A 20,347-nucleotide genomic window follows, 5' to 3' on the forward strand; every position below is an offset into this window, starting at 1 on the left:
TGAGCTCATTCAGCATTGGCTCATTAACGGCCCATATCCTCCCCCCATACTAACATTTCCATCCCCCCACGATCTGTGCATTTATCTGGGGCCGTCACCCTGGTCCCAGGAATTTTGATCTCGCACCAGGTTTACTTACCTGTTGTCATCCCTCTGACTTTCTTTCTGCAGCAGCCGGCTATGATCGCCGCTCAGCAGTGAATCAAATCATATGGACATTAGTTAATACTGATTTTATTATAACAATTGTTGTTTATTGCATATTTTGTGCTATATATTCATTATAAAGTTGTCATTTTAACATCACCCGTTTTACTGCGCTTTCCTATTTTTGTCTTTTTCTTGATCTTTTATACCAAGGACTGGGGTCGCTTGTATTGGAAGCTGCAATTACTTTGGGTTTTGGTTTTTTAACATACTTTATTTGTGTTTATACCTACAGCAAGACCCTTTATGCTCCGGAATGGTTCATGTCACTTTATAATCATTTGTATATTTTATTGACATTTATTCATTGTAAGGTTTTTTTTAATCATTTTAACAAAAGTTAGTTAAGTGTTTTAGGATATAATCATCTGGCGCACCCACCCCCTTTTTTTCTTTCTAGCTGAGGGAATCCCTAGGTTAAGGGGGGTACCCCTGTTAGTGCCAAGGTGACCTACAACGCATATAAGGCCTGTGGGTGCCCCACCCATATATAAGGTTGAGGGGGGACATTGAGAGTCCAAACTGAGTCCAAGGGAAAGTGTGTGGGGAATAAGGCAGATAGAAATAAAACTGCAATATTTTTCCTCTTCTATCCCCTGTACCCTGAGACTCAGAAGTGTATTAAAATATACTTTAATACAATGTAATATGCTTTTTACATTTGGAACCGATATCCAAACAGGCTGTCCGAGCTAACCCATAGGCGCCGGTAAGTCTGCTGGACATCGGAGTTCTAAGCAGTCAGAGGATGCCCAGAGGTGAGAACAGCATTTCGTCAGCGGGGAAAGGTGGAGTACCAGGTCTGGAGAGTAATGGCCGTCCTCTGGGATGCCACTTGTTCTGCCAGACCTGATGCAGCCTGCCCAGCGAGTGGTATTGAGATAGCCAGGGAGAGGTGGCAGGCTTGCGCATGTCTCTTGGCTATTTCGGATTTCCCATTGACCCGGCTTGGCTCTGATTGGCTGCTTGAGAAAATTCCCACGCGTTGATTGGCTATTCAGTTTTGTGAATGAAACAGAAAATACTACCATAACTACCATGAGCCAATCAGATTAGCTCTCTCTGATAGTAAGAGCGTGGGCGGGCTTTTCAAAGTCGCTTCTGCACGAATAGCAGAGCAACCGGCTTCGAATTCAAGCCAGGAAAGCCTGCCCGCCAGAGTCTAAGTCCAGCATTTTTCGCCCAAGTTCTCAGAATCGAACATAGCGGCCGTGGCTGGGATTTTATGCCGATTTGTGGTCCAGGAGATTTGGAATAACTCGCGGTCAGGAGGGACCAGGTTCTCAGAACAGAACGTAGCGGTGGTGTATGGAATTTTATGCCGATTTGGGTTCCAGGAGATTCCGGGCTAAATCCCGGTCAGGGTAAAACTCTACCATAGGGTTCCCTGCACCTAGGAAAGTCTAGTTTTCACCCCCAGTCCCAAAGTAAGTGTGTCTTTTTGTCTGTATTTTGTGTATCATTGTGTGTAAGCGAATTTATGCCAAATAAATAACAATTTATTTAATTACCTTGTTTTGCTCAATGAATGATTCCGGTTAAAAGGTGTAAATTACCTGGTCTCCCGTGACAGGTATAATAATTGTTTTTTCCCCCTTGCATAGCACTGACAGTGTATGCAGCACTGAACAGATAATTTTTTCAGGTATGTATATCTTTATTTATATAGCGCCATTAATGTACATAGCGCTTCACAGCAGTAATACACGTAACAATCATATAAATAACAAATAATACAAAATACACAATGGGAATAAATGCTTAAGGCATAAAAGGGACACTTAGGAAAAGGAGTCCTTGCCCCGAAGAGCTTACAATCTAATTGGAAGGTAGGAAGAACCTATAGAAACAGTAAGTGCGTCTGCAAGGGGCAAAGGTATGAGGTGTATAGTATCAGCCACGGAGCTACTCATATGCTTCGTTAAGGAGGTCGGTTTTAAGATGGATCTTAAAGGTGGATAGAGAGGGTGTTAGTCGGGTATTGAGGAGAAGGGCATTCCTGAGGTGCGGGGCAGTCAGGGAGACAGGTTTAAGGCGGAAGTCCCCGCCCTATATATTTTACTGTCTATGTTTAGTGCCTGAGGCACAGTGAGATAAAGTGACATGGTCACAAGGAGATGAAGCAGGGATTATGAACCAAGCTCCCCTGTCATTGTGTTATTGGGTCATTGTTTTCATGGTCTTTACTCACAAATTTCGAGAGAGAAAAAAAAGTGTGAGGCCCCAGTGAGATTTGAACTCACGACCCCTGGTTTACAAGACCAGTGCTCTAACCCCTGAGCTATGGAGCCAGTACATGGAGCTTCCTGTGTTACCTGGCCCTTTAGCAAACCTATAACATTAACAGTGGTCCTATAAAATTTGCTATTTAAGGAGTTATTTTCTTTTAATATATCAAATGACAGTTGGGAGAAACAGCCACATAAACTACACACTCGTCAGAGATGTCATGGTATGTAGTGTAGGATGTGTGATTGAGCTGGAGTTATCTTTCAGATTGAGATGGGGAATGATTAAGAGGATTTTCCAACTCAGTCAAAACCTGTATGTGGCTTCTTACCTCCTTGCAGTGACTGAGGGGTATATTCCAAAAGTGTAATAATCTGTATTGATCGTTAATCATTTTTCAATGGCCATGAAAAATTGAGAACGGCTATTATACCTTATACTCTTAGCAATCACATGCAGCTAAAACATTTCATGAAACATTTTTTATTTATGGTTCCAATGTTAGATATATGTACATAATCAGACCCTTAATGGAATAACACAAAGTGTCCCACATACAATCACAATTGACCCATCCAAGTGAAACAATTAGGCACAGGCTGAAGGACCGGGGATAAGGAGCGTCTCCCATCACATGGTGACAGAGAGAAGGTTTGGCCGTGTCCAGTTTGTCCACGTCAGAGATAACATGTGGTTGACGGTTTCTGTTCCTCCACGTGGCTGCGACAGAAGAAATCTATGGCAAATTGAGTCTTATTCCTGTACAGCAGGGCGGGTGACATGGGAACACACAAGCAGTAAAGAACATCAGGCCCACTTGGTTTCCTGCACCTGAAGAAGGAGTTTTACTGGTCGTACAGGCTTGAAAAGGAAATATTGGTTAGCCAATAAATTCGACTTAGCAACGTATTATTTTTGATGGAGGAGACATTGTAGGAAGTATACTGACAGAGGACTCGGGTGACTGGAACGAGATGCATGAGGCTGCAATGGCGGTGTGCTCCGGATATTGTAACCTGCACACAGCCTTTTGGGGGGCCACAAACTGCTTTCCCAGAGCTCTGGGATAACGTTTCCACCGGGGCCCCCCACCCACGTGTTGGTGGCCTTGTGAGAAACCACCTCCCACTCCCCCCCCCCCCTGTTTTCTCTCACACTCCCTCCCCCATTCCTTCACCCCTCCATCTCTTACATCCCCACCTGTCCCACGGGGCTCTCACCTTCCCTCCCCATATTCAGTAACTCCCTCCCCTATATAATATTATATATACATACACAACACAATAAGCCCCCCCCCCAAATACAAAAACAAACACACACAATAAGCCTGCCTCCCCAAATACACACACAATACGCCCCCTGCTCAAATACATACACACACATACACACACATAAGCCCCCTCCCTAAACACACACACACACACACACGCACACGCACACTCACACACACAATAAGCCTGCCTCCCCAAATACACACACAATACGCCAACCTGCTCAAATACATACATACACACATACACACACACACACACACACACACACACACACACACACACACACACACACACTAAGCCCTCCTCCACTGGGGCCTGGGGCATGTGAGCTTACCTAGGGCCCTTGGATGGGACACATGGCCGGTGCACAGAAGGGACATGAAGGCCTGAGGAGGCCCGCCAAAGGGCCTGGCGAAGGGAGGGACAGATGGGTGGTGGCCACCAAAGGGGAAGGCCCTTTAGTCCTGCAGGAGGGTTGGGTAGGGACTGATGGGGGCAGCAGGGAGATCGGGCCCCTTGACTGGCTGTAGTACCAGCTGTCCCCCCCCCCCCTGTTGGCGGCCCTGGCCTTTTGTATTAAGACTGTCTTAATGCTTCACATATGATGCGCTCATAGAATGTCATGGCCACTAACGTCCAAGCTTAGCACTCCTCTGCAGTGACTCCTTACAGGAGCCCGATGACTGGGTCGTAGGGCAGAAGAGTCCCACTGCTGAGCCCTAGATTAAGACACAATGATGGTGTTGGGTGGTAGTTCTTGAGGGGTAGTTCCTAGTGATGGCGTTGGTCCTGGGATTGGGGGGTCTATCCAGTAGTGGTAATAGCTCACACAACCTAGGAAGAGAAAGAAGTTAGAGAAATTATAACAAAAGCAAGGAGAAGACGCAAAGAAAAAGAGCGAACAAAGCGGAAAAAGTAGGATAGGACGTGTGGAGGGAGTTAATATAAAAAGGGGGGAGAGAAAGAAGACAATTGTTAGATATAATAACTTAGAATACAAGGCAAAAAGCCTCAGTGCCAAATCCAATGTGACAAATCATAGAGTTAAATACGTATCTGTTTTTCTTTTTATAAGTGAGAGTCATTTAGTTAAACTCTTTGGCCAAAGCGTTATAAACCTGCGAACACCGCCACGGTGTCCCCTGCAAGTCCTAACACTACCTGCACACCCCACCACGGTGTCCCCTGCAAGTCCTAACACTACCTGCACACCCCGCCACGGTGTCCCCTGCAAGTCCTAACACTACCTGCACACCCCACCACGGTGTCCCCTGCAAGTCCTAACACTACCTGCACACCCCGCCACGGTGTCCCCTGCAAGTCCTAACACTACCTGCACACCCCGCCACGGTGTCCCCTGCAAGTCCTAACACTGCCTGCACACCCCGCCACGGTGTCCCCTGCAAGTCCTAACACTAACTGCACACCCCGCCACGGTGTCCCCTGCAAGTCCTAACACTACCTGCACACCCCGCCACGGTGTCCCCTGCAAGTCCTAACACTGCCTGCACACCCCGCCACGGTGTCCCCTGCAAGTCCTAACACTGCCTGCACACCCCGCCACGGTGTCCCCTGCAAGTCCTAACACTACCTGCACACCCCACCACGGTGTCCCCTGCAAGTCCTAACACTGCCTGCACACCCCGCCACGGTGTCCCCTGCAAGTCCTAACACTACCTGCACACCCCGCCACAGTGTCCCCTGCAAGTCCTAACACTGCCTGCACATCCCGCCACGGTGTCCCCTGCAAGTCCTAACACTACCTGCAAACCCCGCCACGGTGTCCCCTGCAAGTCCTAACACTACCTGCACACCCCGCCACGGTGTCCCCTGCAAGTCCTAACACTACCTGCAAACCCCGCCACGGTGTCCCCTGCAAGTCCTAACACTGCCTGCACACCCCGCCACGGTGTCCCCTGCAAGTCCTAACACTACCTGCACACCCCGCCACGGTGTCCCCTGCAAGTCCTAACACTGCCTGCACACCCCGCCACGGTGTCCCCTGCAAGTCCTAACACTACCTGCAAACCCCGCCACGGTGTCCCCTGCAAGTCCTAACACTACCTGCACACCCCGCCACGGTGTCCCCTGCAAGTCCTAACACTACCTGCACACCCCGCCACGGTGTCCCCTGCAAGTCCTAACACTACCTGCACACCCCGCCACGGTGTCCCCTGCAAGTCCTAACACTGCCTGCAAACCCTGCCACGGTGTCCCCTGCAAGTCCTAACACTGCCTGCACACCCCGCCACGGTGTCCCCTGCAAGTCCTAACACTACCTGCAAACCCCGCCACGGTGTCCCCTGCAAGTCCTAACACTACCTGCACACCCCGCCACGGTGTCCCCTGCAAGTCCTAACACTACCTGCACACCCCGCCACGGTGTCCCCTGCAAGTCCTAACACTGCCTGCACACCCCGCCACGGTGTCCCCTGCAAGTCCTAACACTACCTGCACACCCCGCCACAGTGTCCCCTGCAAGTCCTAACACTGCCTGCACATCCCGCCACGGTGTCCCCTGCAAGTCCTAACACTACCTGCAAACCCCGCCACGGTGTCCCCTGCAAGTCCTAACACTACCTGCACACCCCGCCACGGTGTCCCCTGCAAGTCCTAACACTACCTGCAAACCCCGCCACGGTGTCCCCTGCAAGTCCTAACACTGCCTGCACACCCCGCCACGGTGTCCCCTGCAAGTCCTAACACTACCTGCACACCCCGCCACGGTGTCCCCTGCAAGTCCTAACACTGCCTGCACACCCCGCCACGGTGTCCCCTGCAAGTCCTAACACTACCTGCAAACCCCGCCACGGTGTCCCCTGCAAGTCCTAACACTACCTGCACACCCCGCCACGGTGTCCCCTGCAAGTCCTAACACTACCTGCACACCCCGCCACGGTGTCCCCTGCAAGTCCTAACACTACCTGCACACCCCGCCACGGTGTCCCCTGCAAGTCCTAACACTGCCTGCAAACCCTGCCACGGTGTCCCCTGCAAGTCCTAACACTGCCTGCACACCCCGCCACGGTGTCCCCTGCAAGTCCTAACACTAGGATTTTTAGATTGTTGGCGCTCTTGAAATTAATTTGGTCACCAATAGGGTGACCAGGCGTCCTGGTTTTGCCGGGACAGTACCGTTTTTTTCTGTGCTGTCCCGGCTGCCAGTCCGTCCCGGCAATGTCCCGGTTTTTCTCCCTGGTCCCGTTTGTTTTGTACTGTAGATGCGGTGGCGGTGCGCGGCGGCGGCGAGGATGCGGCAGCCCGGCCGGTGAGTATTTTTTTGAATTTCAGGGGGTTGGGCTTCTAATATGCCGGGCTGTAGGTGATTGGCTGGAGGATGCCGGGGGGGGGGGGGGGCTTTCTCCCCTTCCTCCCACGATCCCCGCGGCCCGAGCGGGCAGGGAGGTGGGAACGGGGACAGCCATTGGCTGTTTAGCGCTTTTCCCCCGTCTGCCTCCGTTTCCTGTGGCTGCTGCTGCTGCTGCCCGAGGTAGAGAGGTAGGCGCGGGGGGAGCAGGGTTGGCGGGAGCGCGGATGGCTGGAGGCGTGCGCACTTTCCCTCCCTCGCGAGCGCACTTTCCCTCCCTCGCGGGCGCATGGGGACAGTGCGGGGTTGCTGTTGGGGAACTCCCTGCTTCTGTCCAGGCGCGCGGCCTTATCCCCGATAGGTGGGAGAGAGCGGAGCCAGGTCTGGCGGGTGGTTCAGGGGGAGGCGGAGTGTGTGTATGTGTGTGTGTAGGTGTGTGTGTGTGTGTGTGTGTGTGTGTGTGTGTGTGTGTGTGTGTCAGCGTGTGTGTGTTTGTATCAGTGTGTGTGTGTGTGTGTGTGTGTGTGTGTGTGTGTGTGTCAGTGTGTGTGTTTGTGTATCAGTGTGTGTGTGTGTGTTTGTGTATCAGTGTGTGTGTGTGTGTGTGTGTGTGTGTGTATCAGTGTGTGTGTGTGTGTGTTTGTATGAGTGTGTGTGTATCAGTGTGTGTGTGTGTGTGTGTGTGTGCGTATCAGTGTGTGTGTGTGTGTGTGTATCAGTGTGTGTGTGTGTGTGTATCAGTGTTTGTGTGTGTGTGTGTGTGTGTGTGTGTGTGTATATCAGTGGGTGTGTGTGTTTCAGTGGGTGTGTCAGTGGGTGTGTGTATGTCAGTGGATGTGTGTGTGTGTGTGTGTGTGTGTGTGTGTGTGTCAGTGGGTGTGGGTGTCAGTGGGTTTGTGTGTCAGTGGGGGGTTGTGTGGGGGTGTGTGTGTGTGTGTCAGTGGGTGTGTGTGTGTGTATATCGATGTCAGTGGGTGTGTGTGGGTGTCAGTGTGTGTGTGTGTGTGTGTCAGTGTGTGTATCAGTGGGTGTGTGTATCAGTTGGTGTGTGTATCAGTGTGTGTGTGTGTGTGTGTGTCAGTGGGTGTGTGTGTGTGTGTGTGTGTCAGTGGGTGTGTGTGTGTGTCAGTGGGTGTGTGCGTGTGTGTATCAGGGGGTGTGTGTATCAGTGGGTGTGTGTGTCAGTGTGTGTGTGTGTGTGTCAGTGGGTGTGTCAGTGGGTGTGTGTGTGTGTCAGTGGGTGTGTGGGTGTGTGTGTCAGTGGGTGTGTGTGTCAGTGGGTGTGTGTGTCAGTGGGAGAGAGCGGAGCCAGGTCTGGCGGGCGGGTTCTTTCCCCGTCCGGTCCACGGGCTCGGCGAGCAGTGACTTCCGTCGCTGGAGGGCGGTGCAGGGGGAGGCAGAGTGTGTGTGTGTGTATAGGTGTGTGTATAGGTGTGTGTGTGTATAGGTGTATAGGTGTATGTGTGTGTATAGGTGTATGTGTGTGTATAAGTGTGTATGTGTGTGTATCTGTGTGTGTGTGTGTGTGTGTATCTGTGTATGTGTGTGTATGTGTGTCAGTGTGTGTGTTTGTATCAGCATGTGTATCAGTGTGTAGTCCTGTCTAACAATGCCTACAGTCATCTCCCCTGCTGGCAGTAAAACCTGGTAAGTTACAGGAATGCCAGCAGTAATCATGGAGGTTTGCCCTCACACCCTGGTGAGGTGCCCTATGTATGTATGGGAGTGGCTACATGCTCTGAGTCCATTATTAGTGACCTCAGAGATGTGCCTGTTTCCTGAGGTATATAAGGCACTGCCTAAAGTTAGTGTGGAAAGGTTGCAGTGTGTGGTTGCTGCGAGTTGATGGTGCAAGGTGAAGCAGCCAGTTAAAGGGGCCCACTAGTGCACTAACTAGTGGCATCAATTTATATCAAGAGCCAGAGACGGCCAACTGTATCCAGGGACCTGGCACAGAGGTGATCTCCCTGCGGAGAGAGGGAATCCCACTCCATTGGGAGGGCGTACATTTTAAAGGGAATCACGGCAGAATGTGCGGCTGAGACCATGACTGTGAGGGGCAGCTGGCCCTTATCACCACGCACAATAAATATGGCTTGTTTACCAAGAACCCCATGGTGTGAGTCTGCAATTACTCTCCTGGGGCACTCACCACCAAGAAGGAGTTCCTCATCAGGAACATCTACCTGCATCCGCATAGATCCTGATGAGGTGGAGGCGCTGCACGTGATGTAGGTAGGACTCGCGCCCACTACCTCAGATACCTGTCTAGCTTGACATCCCCGAATACCATCAAGCGGGAGACTCAGGAGTCCAGTTGCCTACAGGTGCACCACCATACACAGACATGTAACGGGGCTGGATAGACCACAGGGGCCAATGTAAGGTTGGGTGGGTCAGACCAGACACGAACAGGTGTTACAAGTGTGTGTGTATCAGTGTGTATCAGTGTGTGTGTGTATCAGTGTGTGTGTGTATCAGTTGGTGGGTGTGTGTGTATCAGTGGGTGGGTGTGTGTGTCAGTGGGTGTGTGTGTGTGTCAGTGGGTGGGTGTGGGTGTCAGTGGGTGTGTGTGTCAGTGGGTGTATGTGTCAATGTGTGTGTGTGTGTGTGTGTGTGTATCAGTGGGTGTGTGTGTGTGTGTATCAGTGGGTGGGTGTGTGTGTATATCAGTATGTGTGGGTGTCAGTGTGTGTGTGTGTGTGTGTGTGTGTGTGTATCAGTGTGTGTGTGTGTGTGTGTGTGTATCAGTGGCTGGGTGTGTGTGTGTGTATCAGTGTGTGTGTGTGTGGATCAGTGGGTGTGTGTGTGTGTCTCCCTCACCCTCCCTGTCTCCCTCACCCTCCCTGTCTCCCTCACCCTCCCTGTCTCCCTCACCCTTCCTGTCTCCCTCACATTCCCTGTCATATCTTAACTGCCGTATACCTACACCGAAGTAACCTATCCTGCTTTCTTCCAGATCTGACTCAAGTTTCACGCCGGAGACATCGGAAGACAGGTAGGGAACACCTCCCCTCCAGTATAGTACCTTGAGGGACTGCGGATCAGGTAAGATCCCAGGCGGGATTGCTGTTTTAGAAATTGTGAAGAGGGGGCATCCTGACACTGGTTAATGGGTTCAGAATCATTCACATCTGGCTTTTTTTGTTGTTCGATTAGTGAGGTCATCCGACACACACACGTAATTATGTAACAAGGACTAATGGTAGTAAAGTATAAGTGTACGACAATAAATAAACTTATGTAAAAAAAAAAAATGTGTCCCGGTTTTTCATTTTCAAAATCTGGTCACCCTACTAATGAATCACGAAACATCTGACAATTAGATAATAATTTGAATGACCTTATTTACTGTTTAACTGTACTATTTTTCCACATCGGACGGGTCCCTCTTACCTTTTTGTATTAGTCTATAACCAGCAAGTCTCTTACAGCAAAGCACCACTTAGTAAATATGGGCAGAAGATTTTTCCTGCGTGCGAACACTAACATGATGATCAACACAGAGAAAACTTACCCGCTGCTAAATTGGTGATAACGGCTATCCAGCCCATGGCGTATGACCAGGACAAGCTCACGTAGTAAATGGACAGGACGAATATAATACTTCCGTGGATCATTCCGTAAGCCTGAAATGCTCCTGCAAGCAAGAGAGCATTGTGAGGAGCCGCGCTGAGCTGCAGTAAGAGGAGGGGGACTGCCCAGCAGTACTTTCCCACTCCGAGGGTTACAGAATGACACTGAGACTCAAGACCCAATAAGTGTCATGTTCTTTTGCATGTAATTTCCCAGAATCCCTAGCTGCAGGGGAAGCACTGTATGCCAAGAGATAACAATGGAAGGGCAGGGTTGCAGACCTGCCTGAGACATGAATGTGCTCACACGTGATATTTGTATTTGATGCACACTGTACAGTGGTTGAAACCTATCCCAGCTCCATATGGCAAAACCAGTATAACCAGTACAATCAGTATAACCAGCCTCACGTGATGTGATGCAAAAGATTGAAACGACTGTCCGTAAGTAGGTTTATTGGCTTTGCACCTTAACCCAGGTTGTGCTGAAAAGCTGTGTAATGTGTCAGGCATAAGCTTCTAGGGGTTTGGTGAGGGGTGTTAACCCCAGATCAGGGCTCAGCTGTCCCAATGGTATAAATGAGGTAGTAAATAATGAGTTTAAAGTCCATGAGCTTGAGAGCATAAATAAGTGCTATGGAGACGCAATGAGGCAATATAAACATGGATATAAACGTACCAGTAACGCTGGACGGCTATCTCAGATCTTCATATATACCAAAAAGGTGCTGAATAAGCCCCCAGCAAAACCAAAGGTACATACCATATAAGCCAGTGTTGTGGTGAGATCTCCCTCCAGCAGCACAGCTCTGTCCCAGGTTGGTGGGTGCGTCACGCCGAGCGTGATATCAGGAAAAGGTGGTCCCAGGGGTGCAATGGCGGAGCACTACCGAGCAAACAACGGGGGCTGCAGCCAGTTGAGATTAAAAGCGGTTTATTTCGTGGTCAATGGGAAGTACATGGTTACTTTGACGCGTTTCGGGACCTGCGTCACTTTGTCAAAAAGTAAGTGTACCCCCGTTGTTTGCTCGGTAGTGCTCCGCCATTGGACCCCTGGGACCACCTTTTCCTAAGCTTATAGGGGTCTATGTCAAAATGTACATGAAGTAAAAGGTGACACAGTGTGCTCATTTGCATGTCATTTCCCAGAATCCCTGTTTACAGTAGAAGCCCTGCATGCCAAGAGATTAAATAGCGACAGTGGGATATAAGCGAACTCCTGCCTGTCATGTGATTCTCTCGCACGTTCTACATATGGATATACAGCTGGAAGGAACCACAGGTCCTTTGCATCCATTCTCCCCCCCCCCCTCCCTCCTGGTGAAGAACTGGAATCCCAAAGGGGATCACAGCTTGGTCACTTGTATCCCTGCACTGGAAGTGCAAGACTTCACGGCCTTACCTACAATGAACAATCCGACAGCCACGCCCTTCTGCAGGTGGAGATCATTCGCGGTGTCGTACTTCAGCTGCAGCCATGCAACGATGCCCAATCCGACACCGCCGATAAAGGCCAGGATCAAGAAAACCTTGACATATACTGCGAGTGTGAGAGCACATGGGGTCGGGGTTAAGATGGAGACGCGTTTTTGAGGGGGGGTAATTGCAGTAGGGAAGAGAACGAATGTATAGCAGGGGCGGCCAACTCCAGTCCTCAAGGGCCACCATCTGAAGGCGTGACAGAGGAATGACGGGAAGGCGTGACAGAGGAATGACGGGAAGGCGTGACAGCGGAATGACGGGAAGGCGTGACAGAGGAATGACGGGAAGGCGTGACAGCGGAATGACGGGAAGGCGTGACAGAGGAATGACGGGAAGGCGTGACAGAGGAATGACGGGAAGGCGTGGCAGCGGAATGACGGGAAGGCGTGACAGAGGAATGACGGGAAGGCGTGACAGAGGAATGACGGGAAGGCGTGACCGCGGTGTAACTATGGGACACTCAGGTCCTTGCAGGGATTGATTGCACGAAGAACGAGAGATCAGTTTTTAAACTCAAAATAACAAATACATTCTTGACATTTGCCGGCACCTCCAAGGGGTTAAAAAATGAAAATAAAACAGTAATGTCCGGACTTTGGGAATATCTTATATATAAAATCAAATACCAGTTATATGCTTTGCACAAATACAGTTATATGCTCTGCACAAAAACAGTTATATGCTCTGCACAAATACCAGTTATATGCTCTGCACAAATACCAGTTATATGCTCTGCACAAATACAGTTATATGCTCTGCACAAATACAGTTATATGCTCTGCACAAATACCAGTTATATGCTCTGCACAAATACCAGTTATATGCTCTGCACAAATACAGTTATATGCTCTGCACAAATACAGTTATATGCTCTGCACAAATACAGTTATATGCTCTGCACAAATACCGGTTATATGCTCTGCACAAATACCGGTTATATGCTCTGCACAAATACCGGTTATATGCTCTGCACAAATACCGGTTATATGCTCTGCACAAATACCGGTTATATGCTCTGCACAAATACCGGTTATATGCTCTGCACAAATACCGGTTATATGCTCTGCACAAATACAGTTACATGCTCTGCACAAATACCAGTTATATGCTCTGCACAAATACAGTTATATGCTCTGCACAAATACAGTTATATGCTCTGCACAAATACAGTTATATGCTCTGCACAAATACCAGTTATATGCTCTGCACAAATACAGTTATATGCTCTGCACAAATACAGTTATATGCTCTGCACAAATACCAGTTATATGCTCTGCACAAATACCAGTTATATGCTCTGCACAAATACAGTTATATGCTCTGCACAAATACAGTTATATGCTCTGCACAAATACAGTTATATGCTCTGCACAAATACCGGTTATATGCTCTGCACAAATACCGGTTATATGCTCTGCACAAATACCGGTTATATGCTCTGCACAAATACCGGTTATATGCTCTGCACAAATACCGGTTATATGCTCTGCACAAATACCGGTTATATGCTCTGCACAAATACCGGTTATATGCTCTGCACAAATACAGTTACATGCTCTGCACAAATACCAGTTATATGCTCTGCACAAATACAGTTATATGCTCTGCACAAATACAGTTATATGCTCTGCACAAATACAGTTATATGCTCTGCACAAATACCAGTTATATGCTCTGCACAAATACCAGTTATATGCTCTGCACAAATACCAGTTATATGTTCTGCACAAATACCAGTTATATGCTCTGCACAAATACCAGTTATATGCTCTGCACAAATACCAGTTATATGCTCTGCACAAATACCAGTTATATGCTCTGCACAAATACCGGTTATTTGCTCTGCACAAATACCGGTTATATGCTCTGCACAAATACCGGTTATATGCTCTGCACAAATACCAGTTATATGCTCTGCACAAATACCAGTTATATGCTCTGCACAAATACCAGTTATATGTTCTGCACAAATACAGTTATATGCTCTGCACAAATACAGTTATATGCTCTACACAAATACCAGTTATATGTTCTGCACAAATACCAGTTATATGCTCTGCACAAATACCGGTTATATGCTCTGCACAAATACAGTTATATGCTCTGCACAAATACAGTTATATGCTCTGCACAAATACCGGTTATATGCTCTGCACAAATACCAGTTATATGCTCTGCACAAATACAGTTATATGCTCTGCACAAATACCAGTTATATCCTCTGCACAAATACAGTTATATGCTCTGCACAAATACAGTTATATGCTCTGCACAAATACAGTTATATGCTCTGCACAAATACCGGTTATATGCTCTGCACAAATACCGGTTATATGCTCTGCACAAATACAGTTATATGTTCTGCACAAATACAGTTATATGCTCTGCACAAATACAGTTATATGTTCTGCACAAATACCAGTTATATGCTCTGCACAAATACCGGTTATATGCTCTGCACAAATACCGGTTATATGCTCTGCACAAATACAGTTATATGTTCTGCACAAATACCAGTTATATGCTCTGCACAAATACCAGTTATATGCTCTGCACAAATACAGGTATATGCTCTGCACAAATACCAGTTATATGCTCTGCACAAATACAGGTATATGCTCTGCACAAATACCAGTTATATGCTCTGCACAAATACCAGTTATATGCTCTGCACAAATACCAGTTATATGCTCTGCACAAATACAGTTATATGCTCTGCACAAATACCAGTTATATGCTCTGCACAAATACCGGTTATATGCTCTGCACAAATACCGGTTATATGCTCTGCACAAATACCGGTTATATGCTCTGCACAAATACCAGTTATATGCTCTGCACAAATACCAGTTATATGCTCTGCACAAATACCAGTTATATGCTCTGCACAAATACCAGTTATATGCTCTGCACAAATACAGTTATATGCTCTGCACAAATACCGGTTATATGCTCTGCACAAATACCGGTTATATGCTCTGCACAAATACAGGTTATATGCTCTGCACAAATACCAGTTATATGCTCTGCACAAATACCGGTTATATGCTCTGCACAAATACCAGTTATATGCTCTGCACAAATACCAGTTATATGCTCTGCACAAATACCAGTTATATGCTCTGCACAAATACAGTTATATGCTCTGCACAAATACCAGTTATATGCTCTGCACAAATACCAGTTATATGCTCTGCACAAATACCAGTTATATGCTCTGCACAAATACCAGTTATATGCTCTGCACAAATACAGTTATATGCTCTGCACAAATACAGTTATATGCTCTGCACAAATACCAGTTATATGCTCTGCACAAATACAGGTATATGCTCTGCACAAATACCAGTTATATGCTCTGCACAAATACAGTTATATGCTCTGCACAAATACCAGTTATATGCTCTGCACAAATACCAGTTATATGCTCTGCACAAATACCAGTTATATGCTCTGCACAAATACCAGTTATATGCTCTGCACAAATACCAGTTATATGCTCTGCACAAATACCAGTTATATGCTCTGCACAAATACCAGTTATATGCTCTGCACAAATACAGTTATATGCTCTGCACAAATACAGTTATATGCTCTGCACAAATACAGTTATATGCTCTGCACAAATACCAGTTATATGCTCTGCACAAATACAGTTATATGTTCTGCACAAATACCAGTTATATGCTCTGCACAAATACCAGTTATATGCTCTGCACAAATACCAGTTATATGCTCTGCACAAATACAGTTATATGCTCTGCACAAATACAGTTATATGCTCTGCACAAATACAGTTATATGCTCTGCACAAATACCAGTTATATGCTCTGCACAAATACAGTTATATGTTCTGCACAAATACCAGTTATATGCTCTGCACAAATACCAGTTATATACTCTGCACAAATACAGTTATATGCTCTGCACAAATACAGTTATGCTCTGCACAAATACAGTTATATGCTCTGCACAAATACCAGTTATATGCTCTGCACAAATACAGTTATATGCTCTGCACAAATACCAGTTATATGCTCTGCACAAATACCGGTTATATGTTCTGCACAAATACCAGTTATACGCTCTGCACAAATACCGGTTATATGCTCTGCACAAATACCGGTTATATGCTCTGCACAAATACCGGTTATATGTTCTGCACAAATACCGGTTATTTGCTCTGCACAAATACCAGTTATATGCTCTGCACAAATACCGGTTATATGTTCTGCATAAATACCGGTTATATGTTCTGCATAAATACCGGTTATATGCTCTGCACAAATGCCAGTGTTTTTATAAAGAGCAGAGGGTATTATAGAGGAATAGTTACAGTATTCTAGAAGTAGTACAGAGGTCACTGATACTAACAGGGGCTTATTATATATACTGTATGAGAGTGATAACAGTGCTTAGGCAAGAATGGCTCTAACTTTAGGGTAAGCTTCATACTTGCCAACATATCAGCATTTTATCAAAGGGAATAGGTAGAGAAATACAACGTATATCTCCATCTTCCAGTCACTTGTATTGTGTGGAGGGAATTTCCCCAGGGAACAAGTAAGCAAGGGCTGCATTGGGGAGTTTGGTCCAGGGTGTCTCCCTCTCACACAGGGAGAGTTAGCCTAGGTGTGGGAAGAAGAGGGGTGGCACAGGTGTTCAGTGCAATGCATGTGTCCACCCCCAGCAGTGGCACGTGTCTGTAGGATGTCCTCTCACCTCCGCCTACCAGCAGCCCGCAACCTTGTGAGTTACAGCCTCTCCACAGGCCCAGATATTCAAAGCCGTCCTTTCCATTGGCGTTAATCCAGTTATTAGACACCAGGGCGATGAGCAGGAACAGGTTACTGACAGGTACCAGTACCAGTACTGCCAGCTTCAGCTTCTGGGAGACATCCGCGCTACGGGCAGATACCACAAGGAGGGGCAGAGGGAGAGGGTGAGATAGGGAGAGAGGCAGAGAGAGGGGAGAAGAGGAGAAACAGAGGGTTGGGGGTTGGAGAAATAGAGAGGGAAGAGAGGTTAGGTAACAAAACAGAGAAGGATCATGCGTGGAGACAGAAATGGTAATAGAATTAGAGATAAGGCAAAGAAAGAGAAGAGGTGTGAGTGTGTGTGAGAGAGAGAGTGAGAGGGAGTGTGTGTGTGTGAGAGAGAGAGTGTGTGTGAGAGAGAGTGTGTGTGAGAGAGTGTGTGTGAGGGAGAGTATGTGTGTGTGTGTGAGAGAGAGAGTGTGAGAGGGAGTGTATGTGTGAGAGAGAGAGTGTGTGTGAGAGAGAGTGTGTGTGAGAGAGAGAGTGTGAGAGGGAGTGTGTGTGTGTGTGAGAGAGAGAGTGTGTGTGAGAGAGAGTGTGTGTGAGAGAGTGTGTGTGAGGGAGAGTATGTGTGTGTGTGTGAGAGAGTATGTGTGTGTGTGAGAGAGAGTGTGTGTGTGTGAGGGAGAGTGTGAGGGTGAGAGAGTGTGTGTGAGAGAGAGTGTGTGTGTGAGAGAGTGTGTGTGTGTGTGTGTGTGTGTGTGTGAGAGAGAGAGAGTGAGTGTGTGTGAGAGAGAGTGTGAGAGGGAGTGTGTGTGTGAGAGAGAGAGTGTGTGTGAGAGAGAGTGTGTGTGAGAGAGTGTGTGTGAGGGAGAGTATGTGTGTGTGTGAGAGAGTGTGTGTGAGAGAGTGTGTGTGTGTGAGAGAGAGAGTGTGTGTGTGAGAGAGAGAGTGTGAGAGTGTGGGATAAAAGGAGAAAACGGCAATAAAATCACAGCATGGACCCTATATACTAAAGTCTCCCAGGTGCAAGAGTCGGGCAAAACCAGTGCAAAAAACAGTCATATTCATCAAAGTAAAGGAATCCCATTGGAAGTAATGGGGAGGGGGGGCTTCCTTTGATAAATCTGGTGCAATACGTTTGCACGGAGCGTGCCCCAGTATTGTATCCAGGAGATTTGAGTAAACAACCCCCCAAGACCACTGATAAGATAATACCAGATTGCACAGGACTATAGCCCCCATATGCGTCTTCCCTGTGCTGGAGAAGAGACACACCCCAATCGCATGAAGGAGAAGACCTCCTCACATCATAGTCAATGTGGCCAATGGGTCAAAACCAAAGCCGCCCGGTTACCTGGGTCGACTTCTCTCCATGGCGTGTCCTGAAGGGAGTGCCTGGGACGTGGGAGAGGGGCGAGAGTTTATATTCTCCCATTCGTGCCCTCCCCCCACTAACGTACGTGTGTCGCAGTGCCAGCCACGGGAAGTTGTTCAATGCTTCTTGCCGGGATGTGTTTAACGGTAATAGTACAGGATGGAAGAGAAGAGAAAGTGGGGGTGACATCTGTAGTAGTTATTGCTGACACACTGAAAGCGCTCAGCCATGTAACAGCCTCTCCTGCATTCTAAACATGTTTTTCAAAAGGTAAGATATATGTATATGTTGTTAAGGTCAGAAAGTCAAACTTCTAACAGCTCAACAACATGTCACAGGATGGACACTGTGGGCCTATGCAGTAAACTTCAATAAGTGACTTGTCGACTGGTACAGTAAGTGCACTTTCCAAGCCAGTTTGCATGTGTAGCTATTCAGAAAGCTTAGATAACATGGCAACATCGCTTGGAAACGGCTTCTTACCGATCGGTATCACTCTCGCTATGACAAACCGTGCGGCAGCTCAAAAATGCCCAAACCCGCCTTTTTTGCCAGTTCTTCTGTTCAGATAGCTTTGACATGCACATCGCACCTTAAACCCGCAGATTTTGTACCCGCCACCTGAAGGGTGCTGAGATCGGATTCGCGATGTGCATATAAAAGGAGTATCATTTGTTTTTTCCTACAGAGGATTGATGCCGGCGGTCTCCGGCGCTGACCCCTATTCATTTCAGCCCCGGAGAACCCCTGCTTCAATCCTACGTAATAAAAATAACATTCAAGGCCAGCTTCATTACCTTAGTGGCTAACTGCTGAGGCAATGAAGGGGTTAAATAGCAGGAACTGGTTTGTCGGTGGTAGAGGGGGTGAGTGAAGGTTGTAGTTTTCCCAGGGTGGGCGGTAAGGCCTCGGGAGGGTTGCAGGAGGGGTTAACCCCTTCATTACCTGTAAGGTAAACCCCTCCTGCAACCCACCTGGGAGGCCTAAACACCCACCCCGGCCAAATCACCTTCATAGTTGCCCTAGGGGGGGTGGTTAGGCCTCCCGGGAGGGTTAAATCACTCCCTTACCTTAGCAGTTACAACCGCTAAGGTAATGAAGGGGGTAAACCCCTCCCACAAGGCTTACCCACCCACCCCAGGAAAACTACCCCCTTCACCCACCCCCTCTTCCACCAACACCACACAGAAATGTGCAAAAGTGCTATTAGCCAAATAACACACACCGTTATTTAATTTAAATGTGTATAATTGTTTTCTTGGCATCACAAATGGGCAAAAGCACTAATAGCTATATTTGGCTGCAATGGCTTTTGCCCATTTGTGTGTGTGCTGATGGCGTGGAGGGGTTGTGGGGTGGGGGATGGGGATAGTTGCCCCGTGGGACGGCAGATGGTTGTGCTGGTAGTGATGGTTGTGCTGGTAGTGCTGGTAGTGCTGGTCGTGCTGGTAGTGATGGTTGTGCTGGTAGTGCTGGTTGTGCTTGTAGTGATGGTAGTGATGGTTGTGCTGGTAGTGATGGTTGTGCTGGTAGTGATGGTAATGATGGTTGTGCTGGTTGTGCTGGTAGGGATGGTAGTGATGGTTGTGCTGGTAGTTGTGGTTGTGCTGGTAGTGATGTTATTGATGGTAGTGATGGTTGTGCTGGTTCTGCTGGTAGGGATGGTTGTGCTGGTAGTGATGGTTGTGCTGGTAGTGATGGTTGTGCTGGTAGTGATGGTTGTGCTGGTAGTGCTGGTAGTGATGGTTGTGCTGGTAGTGATGGTAGTGATGGTTGTGCTGGTTGTGCTGGTAGTGATGGTATTGATGGTAGTACTGGTTGTGCTGGTAGTGATGGTATTGATGGTAGTGATGGTTGTTCTGGTTCTGCTGGTAGGGATGGTTGTGCTGGTAGTGATGGTTGTGCTGGTAGTGATGGTTGTGCTGGTAGTGCTGGTTGTGCTGGTTGTGATGGTAGTGATGGTTGTGCTGGTTGTGCTGGTTGTGATGGTAGGGATGGTAGTGCTGGTTGTGCTGGTAGTGATGGTAGTGCTACTAGTACAGGTTGTGCTGGTTGTGATGGTAGTGATGATAGTGCTGGTTGTGCTGGTTGTGATGGTAGTGATGGTTGTGCTGGTTGCGATGGTAGCGATGGTAGCG

General features: G+C 47.8%; 1 protein-coding gene and 1 non-coding gene across 2 annotated transcripts; both read right to left on the bottom strand.

Moving 5' to 3' along the window:
• Positions 1–2,425: 2,425 nt before the first annotated feature.
• On the bottom strand, positions 2,426–2,498 carry TRNAT-UGU (transfer RNA threonine (anticodon UGU)). The gene has a single exon. It is a non-coding gene; the product is annotated as a tRNA-Thr (tRNA).
• A 1,233-nt stretch (positions 2,499–3,731) lies between these two features.
• On the bottom strand, positions 3,732–18,307 carry LOC142496582 (lens fiber membrane intrinsic protein-like). The gene is made up of 5 exons (XM_075603246.1): positions 18,189–18,307; positions 16,797–16,978; positions 11,995–12,132; positions 10,535–10,657; positions 3,732–4,544 (listed from the first exon to the last, which is right to left on the bottom strand). Exons 1-5 carry the CDS (start codon positions 18,206–18,208, stop codon positions 4,435–4,437), a joined length of 573 nt encoding a protein of 190 aa, XP_075459361.1. The 5' UTR covers positions 18,209–18,307; the 3' UTR covers positions 3,732–4,434.
• Positions 18,308–20,347: the final 2,040 nt, after the last annotated feature.

This window comes from Ascaphus truei, chromosome 6 (assembly GCF_040206685.1).
Source record: "Ascaphus truei isolate aAscTru1 chromosome 6, aAscTru1.hap1, whole genome shotgun sequence".
Taxonomy (NCBI): Eukaryota; Metazoa; Chordata; class Amphibia; order Anura; family Ascaphidae; genus Ascaphus; species Ascaphus truei.

Excerpts from the sequence above, each read along its gene's own strand:
- LOC142496582 (XM_075603246.1), bottom strand. The coding sequence starts at position 18,208 with ATGGAGAGAAGTCGACCCAG. Across the intron at positions 12,133-16,796 it reads CGGGCTGCTGGTAGGCGGAG|TATATGTCAAGGTTTTCTTG; the intron begins GTGAGAGGACAT and ends TCACACTCGCAG. Across the intron at positions 10,658-11,994 it reads TGTCGGATTGTTCATTGTAG|GAGCATTTCAGGCTTACGGA; the intron begins GTAAGGCCGTGA and ends TCTTGCTTGCAG.